The sequence below is a fragment of the Cucumis melo genome, chromosome 4 (genome assembly GCF_025177605.1).
Source record: "Cucumis melo cultivar AY chromosome 4, USDA_Cmelo_AY_1.0, whole genome shotgun sequence".
Lineage (NCBI taxonomy): Eukaryota > Viridiplantae > Streptophyta > Magnoliopsida > Cucurbitales > Cucurbitaceae > Cucumis > Cucumis melo.
The window spans coordinates 25,104,592-25,115,786 of NC_066860.1; the positions used below are offsets into that span (position 1 = coordinate 25,104,592).

Below are 11,195 nucleotides of genomic sequence, written 5' to 3' on the forward strand. Positions count from 1 at the left end.
CCTGACCATCAGACACTGTTGACGGAAGTCTTCTTTATTCCAAGGAGAGCCTGGAGTCTGATGTTAATACACATGTCATATAGTTATAGTATTGAGAAGTACACATAAGCTAGATTGATGTTTTGGTGTTTATGGTGAATATTAATAAAATTACTCATCTAAGTTGTGCGTAGCTCCCCAGATGTAGGCAATATTGGCTGAACTGGGTTATCAAAGTCTCATGTGTTAATCTACTCTACTGTCTCACAAGTTATTACTAACATTATTAGTTGCAGTCGTAACTGAAGGGTCCTTGATTATTCTTTACTGTTTTTCACAGTTGTTTCTTTCGTCCCTGAACTACATTCTTCTTTCACGTCGGTCTCCCCTTGTCCTTCTTCATCTTCGTCTTGTTCTTCTTGTTTATCTTGTTCACTTTCAGTATTATCCTGTTCACCAAGATTTGTTGGGTAAATGTTATATTATGAATTTATTAAATATAGTACATTTTATGAATTAATCTACAACAATGTAGACAACATACCTTCCCTTCATTCTTTCTCTTCTTCTTCACGTTTCCTTCTCATAAATTGCCTTTTTGAATCCTACACAAACACCAACATCAAAAAACAAAACGTTTAATGTAAAAAAAATGTAATAACGTGAATATTAATGTTAACAAAAAAACAGAACGTCTCAAAATAATTAACGTAATATGTATATAGATTTAAATATATGGTGTTTGTATTTATTTTTTAAAAAATTTATTTTTTTAAAATAAAAATCAACAAAAATATGTGGATAATCGTAATTGAAGAATCCGAAAATCTTATAATTATCTTTGTCATTATTTTAGGGATGGGATTTACGATTTAAATTCAAATTGCTATTAGACATATATATTATGAATTATCCAAATAAATTGTTTGAATTAAAAAGAATATGAAAATCTGGTTGAAAATATTGGGATTATTTTAGGAGATGTTGGTGCAATATTCTCGCAACAAAATAGCTGATTTAGTTAAGATTTACCAAATTTGAGCTATTCAAACACTATTCATTAGTTGAGCTATTCAAATATGAGATTGAAATAATAGATTATCCTATATCAAAAGGTATAATTGGGTTAAAAATAATTATAAAAACATGCTGGTGGCAGTTTTGCTATAATTATTATTAAACAAATATGCTATTTTCAGGTTATCTGAAATTTTAAAAGATGCCACATTTCTCCTCTTTGTCCATCTAATCACAACTATTGATTTATGAAACCTAAACCACGATTGATAATTTTGGTTAGAAGATCGGATTGGGCATGAAATCATATAATGCCTAAGTTATGCTCAAGTTCTTCATGTTGTGATCCACGAAAATGTGTAGAGGCCTCACCCCTTCATTTTAGGTAGCGACATTAAGAACTTGAAAACCAAAGCTTTCGATAAACACTCAATACTTCGTTAATGTTAAATCTTTTCTATCACCATTGGAAAAGACTCCAAAAGAGGGCTACGGCGTCAAACGATGACTTTTTTCAAAGAGTTCCCAACTGCATGCTTCACAAATCTCCATTATATCTATCTATCTATCTATCTATCTATATATATATATATATATATATATATATATATATATATATATATATTCTCTTTGCGTTGTTTTCTTTATTAGTAACTGTCTTTTTTTTTTTTTTTATCAACAACTAACATATATGTAATATTTGTCACTTTTGAAGATCTATAGTCATAATATAACTTTTGTCCATAGATTTTTGATTTTGTTTCGTTTTAGTTATTAGTTATTGTACCTTTTAAATAATAACAATAAATCTTAAATTTAGTTATTTTTTTATTTATCCTTAGTCTAAAAAAGAATATCACGATTCTATCTTCAGTAGTATGCATACAAACTAAAAAAAATGTAAGTTTAAACTATTGTTATTATTTATCATATTTCAATAAACATTAACTAGTTAGACGTATTTAAATAATACACATAATTAAAGTGTGAGCTATATATGTGAATTAATAATTTATCATATTGGATTATTTTAATAAATTAGTCCAAAATTTCTAGTTGAGTATGGAATAAATGGATAGAAACTTATTTCTGTTATGAATATTCAATATTAAAGTCAAATATATTAGATGTCCATAACCTTCTTAGGTTACAAATTCATCCAATAACCTCTTCATCAATATTCATAACTTTCTTGTCTCCTATTTATGTTTGGTTTTGTAACCATTATTTTCACAACCCTATAAATAGAGATTGTAGAGATCATTTGCATACACACCACAATTGAGTTCAATTGTCTTCTCTTCTTCCTCTCTTCTCTATTCTTCTCTTTGTTTGTTTTATTATCCTTTATTTCATAACACGTTATCAGCACGAGTCTCTACTAATTTGAAGGTTTTGTAGCAATTGATTTTGATTCTTGTTAAAGACCGGCTAGAATTATTTTCATAGTTTTTGAGGTATTTAGAATTTCGTCCAAATATGGTGAGTATTTTGATTTTGATGATTTTGTTATATATGTATGTATTTGGTGTATTCATCATTAATCTTCTCATCACCATCATTCATATTTCTTGATAACTAAGTATGCAATATATGTTTGCTAAGATACATTTGCTAAGATACATGTGAACTTTATGAGTCTTAAAATTTTTATATGTAGTGATTAAATTCTCTTACGACAAAGTTTATGAAAGTTATGTATAATAATTAATTACTTCTTAAACTCAATGTTGATTTAATGCACCTGAAGTTAAATCAATTAGTGCTCATTGTTTTTGTCGTGCACCAGTAGTTGCGCATATCAAAACATTTTTGCTCTTACAATAACAATTTTATAGAGAAAGTTTGAAATATTATATTATATATTGAGCATATGTTTCTATAAAAAAAAGGGATGGTAAATTTTGATTAAATAATTTAATAGCATTCCCTGAAGTGAATGTTACAATATTTAGTAAGATGGAAATTATGTTAATAGAGAATAAGGTTTTATTTGATTAGAACCATATGAGAATTCTATTTTCCAAATATGTTTGGAAAAAATACAATAATCTTGTACTTGTCGTACATTAAGAGTTTATTTGAAAAATTAAAATCCTTAATGATGAAAAGGAGAGCGATGTATGAAATCAAACTTTGATAAATTATTTGTATCTCTCGAAGAGATCATAATTTTTATTTTAACCTTATAAATATGATATTATTTGGATATCACATATTACTTATAATCTCCTGAAGAGATGATTATTATTTTTGTCCATTTATATATAGATGAAATATTTGGATTTTCTTTTAATCTCTTGGAGAGAATAAGAATAATCTCTTGATATTTATATGTTACATATAGTACATCTATGCATATTATACTTAAAACTAAACAATACACCTTCAAGATTTGATAGTCTTAATAGTCTTAATATACCTTACTATCTTTGTAAATCTATCAAAGAGAAGTTTAGTAAACTGGAAAGGTATATGTTGTAATCGATATCATATCTAGAGTGATTGACTATAAGAATAATATATGATATGCATATATTATATATAATCTTTTGCGGGTAGTGCATATAGAAAATTTGCCTACTTTTACTTCTCAATTATATTACACACACATTCGTGTAATTGATATATATGCAACAACGAACCTGAAGTTCATTGATCCAAACATAATTTTATTTGACATGAGAGTCATTTTGGGTCAATAATGAAATTAATGTATGATTGGAAATATACATTGACATCCATTGAAGAACTAAAAGATTCTTTCATATAATAAATTGTCAAGGAGTCTCTTATTCTCAAGAGGTTAATTATCAAACTCTCACTAGTGAAATTTGAAATTGAAACTCTCATGCTTTTGGGAAGAGATTCATGGTTTATTAATTTTTGTTGGCGCATCCTATTGTTGACCATATATATACTTATTATTTTGATTTAAGAATGTTAGTGAGTTTGCATCCCAAACATTTGATAATTGATTGAGATAAGTGAACGAACATATTGTAGCATATGTTTGAATAGAAAAGCTTCTAAATTTGTATGAGATCATGTTTAAGATGATGAAACAATTAAACTCCGGATGGATGATATATTTACTAAGCAATTTGCTAGTTCTCATTAATGAGACATTTTTTCCAACATTAGGGGGAGAAATTAAGAAAATGTTGAAAAAAATAAATTGAATGAAATGCATAAATATTGTCTCATTTTGATCATCATACAAATTATTTTGAACTAGAAGTTCAAAAGATATCTCATTTGGAATAAAATGATATCAAATCAAATGTAGATGCATTTACAGAACATTTATAATTGTAAGAAAGTGACCGAGTTATAGTGGTTACAAAGATACCATCTAAGAATGATATCCTAGTGCAACAAGTTGTCAATACTACACACTTGAAGCGTGATAGGCAAATGTGAGTTACAAAGAGAAAGATCCTTAAAGAAGAAATAGTCAATTAATGATTAGTTAAGAATATGGATATTCTAGAAGAAATCCTGAATATGAGTACTCATAAGAATCTTGAAAAAAAATTGTAAAGAGATCTTGATAAAATTATATGTCATAACAAGAAATGGAACCATACTTAAATAACTTGACAACATTTTTGCATACAATGTTGCTCACGCTATTATTTATGAAAATAAGTAATATGTACTTAGACATATTCAATGTTGCGACAACACAAAAAAGATTGGCTTATGTGAAAAGAAACAATCCAATCAAAATAAACCTATATGTTTCAAATAGTGAGAACTAGTTAGACATTTAGAGAATGTCGAACATGATGAATACAAGTAAAGTGTTTGTAAAACACATAGAAAGTATGACAAGTTCCACACAAAGAATTGGTATTGGTTATATGAGAGATACATATTCTCCTATGGTGGATACAATACCATAAGATATCTAACATATCTTAGTGTGTATGCGAAGCTTAACATACACCTTATGGATGTAATCATTATACATTTGATATAAATTTATTAATAATTATATCCATGAAGGATTAAAGGTTATGAAATCTTATGATTCAATAATAAGAAAATTATAAAATATTTCAGACGAATATCATCATCTCTTATTACATTTTTGTTGATAAGAGAATATAAACATAACCCTTATTTGTCCAATTTGATGATTTGAGTAGAAACTCCTGAAGAGATTTCAAAAATAATAGAATTTCTCTAAAAAGAATTTGAGATTATATGTTTTGTCTTAACTTGCAAATAAAGCATAAAGCAAATGAAATTGAACTAGTTATATCATTGAACTTTCCTAGGGTGATTCATTCACTTGGCCATGTGAATTTTTTTTTTTTTATCATTTCGTATCAGAAAGATAAAAAACTTGAGGTCGTGAAGAACCATAATTTTGAGAAATAAGTGCACTTGTATATTTACTAGTTTATCCACTATCTGTTGTAATATTTTTAGTAATTTTGTTACATAAAAATAATATTTCTCCAAAAATATTGAAATAGAATTAAACTATGTTATGTTTAATTTAAGAATTATTAGCTTACAACAATTTATTCTAATAGATCTAATTGTGATCTAGTTGATTACGAAAATACATGTTTTTTATCTTACCCATGCGAGCTAGATACGAGTTACTCAATACATATACAAGAATTTTTTCTATATTATGGCAGCTTATGAAGCAGATCAGAACAACTATTTTAAATCATGCAATGATATTTATGATGTACAAAACTAGCCAATAGTGTTCTTATGTGAAGACAAAACATCAAATGATGACATCAATATTCAACAAAATTCTTCAAAAGACAACATGACAGACTTATTTACAAAGGCAATTACCAACTCCGCCATTTGAAAAGCTTAAGCACAACATTGAAATGTGACAACTCGGAGAATTCAAGTGATGTACTCATGAGAGGGAGTAAAAATACTGCATTCTTTTCTTGACTATGGTTTTTCCAATTGGGTCTTCCTAGCAATGTTTTTAATGAGACAATTATTAAAGTATATAAAATGATGTACTCTTTTTCCTTCACTAGGATTTTTTCCCACTGGGTTTTTTCTTAGTAAGGTTTTAACGAGACATTTATTTTATATAATATGGACATCTAAAGGGGAGTGTAATGAATATTCAATATTAAAGTAAAATATTATTAGATGTTCATAACTTTCTTATGTTACAAATTCATCCATTAACCTTCCCATCAATTTTCATAACTTTCTTGTCTCCTATTTATGTTTGGTTTTGTAACCATTATTCTCACAACCCTATAAATAGAGGTTGTAGAGATCATTTGCATACACACCACAATTGAGTTCAATTGTCTTCTCTTCTTCCTCTCTTCTCTATTCTTCTCTTTGTTTGTTTCATTATCCTTTATTTCATAACAATTTCTATACTAATTGAACTAGTATATAAAAAGAGATTTAGGACTCGAAAGAAAGATCCCACGTTCAAAGTTTTGGTTGAGTAAGACAATAGACATTTAATAGCCACCATTAACTACTTAAAAATAGAATATGATATGTAACTTATTATTAACAATTTGATATGAATGATGTTAGGTTAATCAATATATAATAGATTCAAAGTTGGTATGGTAAAGTAGATTAAAGGCAGTATTACATTTCAAATAACAAGGTTTCGAACCTGTAACATATTTATAAAAATTGATGTAAGTTATGCTATTTTTAGCGAAGAGTTTGAAGCAAAAAGAAGAAAAAGAGTATTTAAATGTCCAAATTTAATTTTTTGTTGAATCAGAGAGAGAACTCATTAATGTGGTGCATTAATGTTGTAGGACATTGACAGCTGCATCCATTCCAAGTTCCAATCCATGCACTTTTAATGCTAACAATTTATTAAACCTCGTGAAAGTTGTACCCATTCTTTATACTATTCAATATGCTACAAACCTTCCCCACCTCCACAGCTACAAATGTTTAAATTATAAATCTGAGCAACTACATTAGGTATATAACTCCTATTTTCAAAATTTTAATTCCCATACATATTATTCAACTTATTAATCGATATAAAGTGTGTTTAATTCTTGGACTTTGAAATCCCGTTTATTTCATCATCCTAACTTTTCAAAATGATCTAAATAGGTTCTTAACCTACATCTTAGCTTTAGCTTTTGTGTTTAATGTTCATGTAATCTACCCTATCTCAGTCAAATAGTGACACTTAAAGGTGAAATTTGGGAGAAAGTGGATACGGAAAATTTTCTTTGTTTTCGTATTTTATTATTTATTTTATTTATTTAGACTCGTATTTACAATAAAAATAAAGTTATTTGAAATACTCATGTCTAAAATATATGCTAAGGTTGAGAGTTGATTTGACACAATTTCTCTTACCTGTAATGAATTGATATTTTATCGAAAATTAAAAATATTATTTTGATCTCTAAATTTCAAAGTTCGTTAATGTTCACTCTATTAAAAGAAAAATTACAATAGTGTTCACTATTTATTTTATTTTCAGCAAATGTCCACTTAATTAGTGTTAATTTACATCATTTATTATATTTTGCGAGTAGTCTCTCTCTCATAAGCCCACAGAAAACCAATTAATGCTAATACTCTCTTTCTCTCTCTACTTAATGAACGAATATTCCCTTCTCTAACTCAAAAATGAAGAATTATTGCCATGCATTTTCTTTTTACAGAACACCATGCATTGAATTTCTATATTTTAGTGAGAAGAAAATCACAACTTTGTCCCTCAGCTCCAAGTTTACATTTGGACTCCTATCTTTTTCATATATATTTTAGAGGAAAAAAACATAATATCTATTTTATATATATATATATATTAGAAAATGGTAAATTAGCATGCAGGTTAAAGGCAAAATCGATTTTTAACTTTACCCACAAAGTTAAAATAAAAACAAAAAACACGTGACTTCTCTTTCACGTGCAATCCAACCTCCTCCAAATTTATAAGAAAAAGGTAACATTCTTCATTCTTCATTCTTCATCATCCCTTAAAGAATTAGGGAAAAAGAAAAAAAAGTAACTAAATTTAATTATTTCTAAGATTCAGATTACATTTTAGAAGAAAAAAAAAAGTAATAATAATAACAATTTAAAATAATAAGAACACCCTCCACAGTCCACTCACTAAAAATCCACGCAAAAATATTTTTATTATCACATTTTTCTTTTAAATAAATATAAACATGCCCCATTGCCCGACACCCCAAGACCGGACCCATCCATTCCGATCTAACCCGATCCGGTTCCTCAACAGGTCCTTAACGGGTTCCCACAAAGGCAGTCATTGTTAGTAAACGACGACGCTTCAAGGTGGTCAAACGGCGACCCGTTGGGTATTGAGCCGCAAAGATGGTTATGGCTCAGATCCAAATGCCCCACGTATTTGGCTGACGACAATGAATTTGGTATCGGACCTTTCAAAGCATTAAACGACAAGTCGAGCGCCATGAAATATGAATCCGGGTGGAATACGTCCGGAATCTGCCCTTCCAGACCGTTTCGGCTCAAATTTAGAATCCCTAATCCGTCGTTGCTCAATAGAGTTGGAGGTATTTGTCCCGAGAGTCTGTTACTGTCCAGATTTAAAGTAGAAAGAACCGGCATGTTCCCCATATTTGCCGGAATCAACCCAGAGATTCCGTTCATCGACAAATCAAGATCCGCCAGCCGGTACATTTTCGTAACAGAATCCGGAATCGATCCGGTGAGTTGATTTCGGCCAAGTAGCGCTCGACTCAGCATCTGTAATTTCCCGAAGTCGGATGGAATCTCACCGGTGATTCGATTGTTTCTGAGGTCCAAATGCTTTAGACTGCCGATATTCACTATCGATGCTGGTATACTACCGGAAATCGCATTTTCCGCGAGGTTAAGTACGGTGAGACTGTTTAAGTTTCCGATATCCGAAGGAATTTCGCCGCTTATTTTGTTTCCAACAAGGTCAAGAACTCGAAGAGGGCTTAGTTTCGTCAAGCATTTCGGAATCTCGCCGGAGATTCCTTTCCAATCCGCAATGACGAGGACCGTAAGCCTATCGAGCTTACAAATCTCCGGCGAAATCGAGCCAGTCATATACCCAGTCCTCCCGGCCTTCTCGAAGATCGGATCCTCCGACTCGCCACGGAGGGTAATGTCAGTGACCTTGAGAGTTTCAGGATCACAGCTGACGCCGTACCAACCGCCGCAGCAGGAATTTCCAGTCCATGAATTGAAGATTCCTAAGTAGGGCTCCTGCAGCGCTGCCTTGAATGCAAGAAGAGCCGCCCTGTCCGACGGCGAACAAGCGTCGACGGAGGCGAAGAGGAAAAAGCCAACAAGTAAGATTCTCAACAATAACATTCTCGCATATATCTTTGCTCTCGCTGTTTAAGCAATGTTGTAGTGAGTGTGTAAGATCTGCCACGGCAGGCATTGTTATGTAGGAGACGGAAGAGGATGGAGGGGAAAGTGGGACAGTGGCAATTGGGTTTCAATGTAGGTGGTTGGATTACCAAAATATCCCTGTGGATAATAATAAATTACAATCGGAATCGAAAAAAATGACAATGACAACAATATTTATAAAAAATAACAAAATTTTAGAATATGTTTGGGATGAGATTTTAAGGAAAGAATGATTAAGAAATTTGGTCAAACCAAGGAATATGATAAACGAGGATTAGGGTTATTAGGGATTAGGATCCCTGAATAATCTTATTTTATTCTCAGTTGAAGAATATGTCGATGCTGATCCAGAATCAGATGCACAACTACTGTGCGATGATGAAGAAATGTTAGCTAACAATGAATATAAAGACTTTAGAACAATGACTAATGATGAATTCGAAGATATGGACCTCGATGGTCGTGAACATGAATTTTCCTCAAATACTTTTACTGAGTTGAACATGAATGCAATAGATAGCATTCGTAAACCGGATCCAATTATAGTACATGTGATGACCGACAAACATAATTTTTGTATGAGGGAATGATTATATTTGTGAAGACAAAGAAACGCCTATAAAATATGATCAACTGTTTACCTATTAAAAATCACGCACAATGTGAAGTAGTAGAGTCAACAGTCGAGTAATGAAATTTCGATTAATGGTTGATCGTTACAAATTTATCATGTCAAGTAACAAAAGTAAAAATAAAATGAAAAATTAATATAAAAATAAATTAAGAATTAAAAAAATTGAAAGAAATTTTCACTACAAGAAATCGGACTTTTTCCGACGTCAAAAAAGACGTCGGCATAATAGACATCGGGAATAAGAGGTTCTCCCAACGCATAAAGTAAGACGTCGGGAGAAAAAGCTATTCTCGACGCATAAAGTAAGACGTCAGGAATAAGAGTTTTTCCCAATGCCCAATTCATGCGTCGGACACAAGACATCGGGAAATAAGGAGTATTCCCGACGCCGTAAGTAGTGTGCGGGAAAAGCCTCACATAGGAAATAAGGGGTATTCCCAAGGCCTAGGTTTTTCCGACGCCGTAAGTGTGCGTCAAGAAAGGCAAGTTGTGCGTCGGAAAAGGCCTAGGTTTTCCCGACGCCATAAGTAGTGCGTCGAGAAAGGTCTAGGTTTTCCCGACGCCGTATGCAGTGCGTCAGGAAAGGTCTAGGTTTTTTCGACGCCGTAAGTAGTGCGTCGGGAGATCCCCTGAATATTTATTTCGTTTCTGTTTTACACAGAACTGAAAACGAAAGGGAAAAGGTTCGGAGAAGAGAGAAACATTCGTCGCCGTCCGTTCCATCGTCGTTGCCGTCCGTCGCCGCGGCCGCAACTTCAGCTTCAGCCTTCTCCATCCGTAGCTTGCCGCCAACCTTCTCTTTGCTGTCTTTCAAGTTCTTCTCTCTCCATTCTCACTTTTTCAGGATCCCGTTTGTCATCCTGTAGCTAAGTCAGTCAATGACTTTCAAAACAAATATATCTTAAATGAATTTTTTTTTATTGAAACAACTTTCATTGAATGAATATGTGTGCATTTGTGCATCATAGGGTTGGCCTAACATTGGACAAACAAGAAAAATCTCAAGTTTAACGAACCTTTTCAAGTGCCTTTTCTCGAGCTTTCAATATAGTGTCGACAAGACGGTTCCTAACAAAGTTGCATGGTAAAGTCTGTCGGGGGAGGCTTTCCCGACGCGTGACCAACACAGCGTTGGGAAAGCCTGACTGTGTCAGGAGATCCTTTCCCGACGTATTTTTCACTTTCTCCG

The 11,195-nt window shown here is 31.7% G+C and overlaps 1 protein-coding gene across 1 annotated transcript; it reads right to left on the reverse strand.

Moving 5' to 3' along the window:
* Positions 1-7,987: 7,987 nt before the first annotated feature.
* LOC103500307 (DNA damage-repair/toleration protein DRT100-like) lies at positions 7,988-9,402 on the reverse strand. The gene has a single exon (XM_017047264.2). The coding sequence runs from the start codon at positions 9,325-9,327 to the stop codon at positions 8,236-8,238; it is 1,092 nt and encodes a 363-aa protein (XP_016902753.2). The 5' UTR covers positions 9,328-9,402; the 3' UTR covers positions 7,988-8,235.
* Between the last annotated feature and the right edge of the window lie 1,793 nt (positions 9,403-11,195).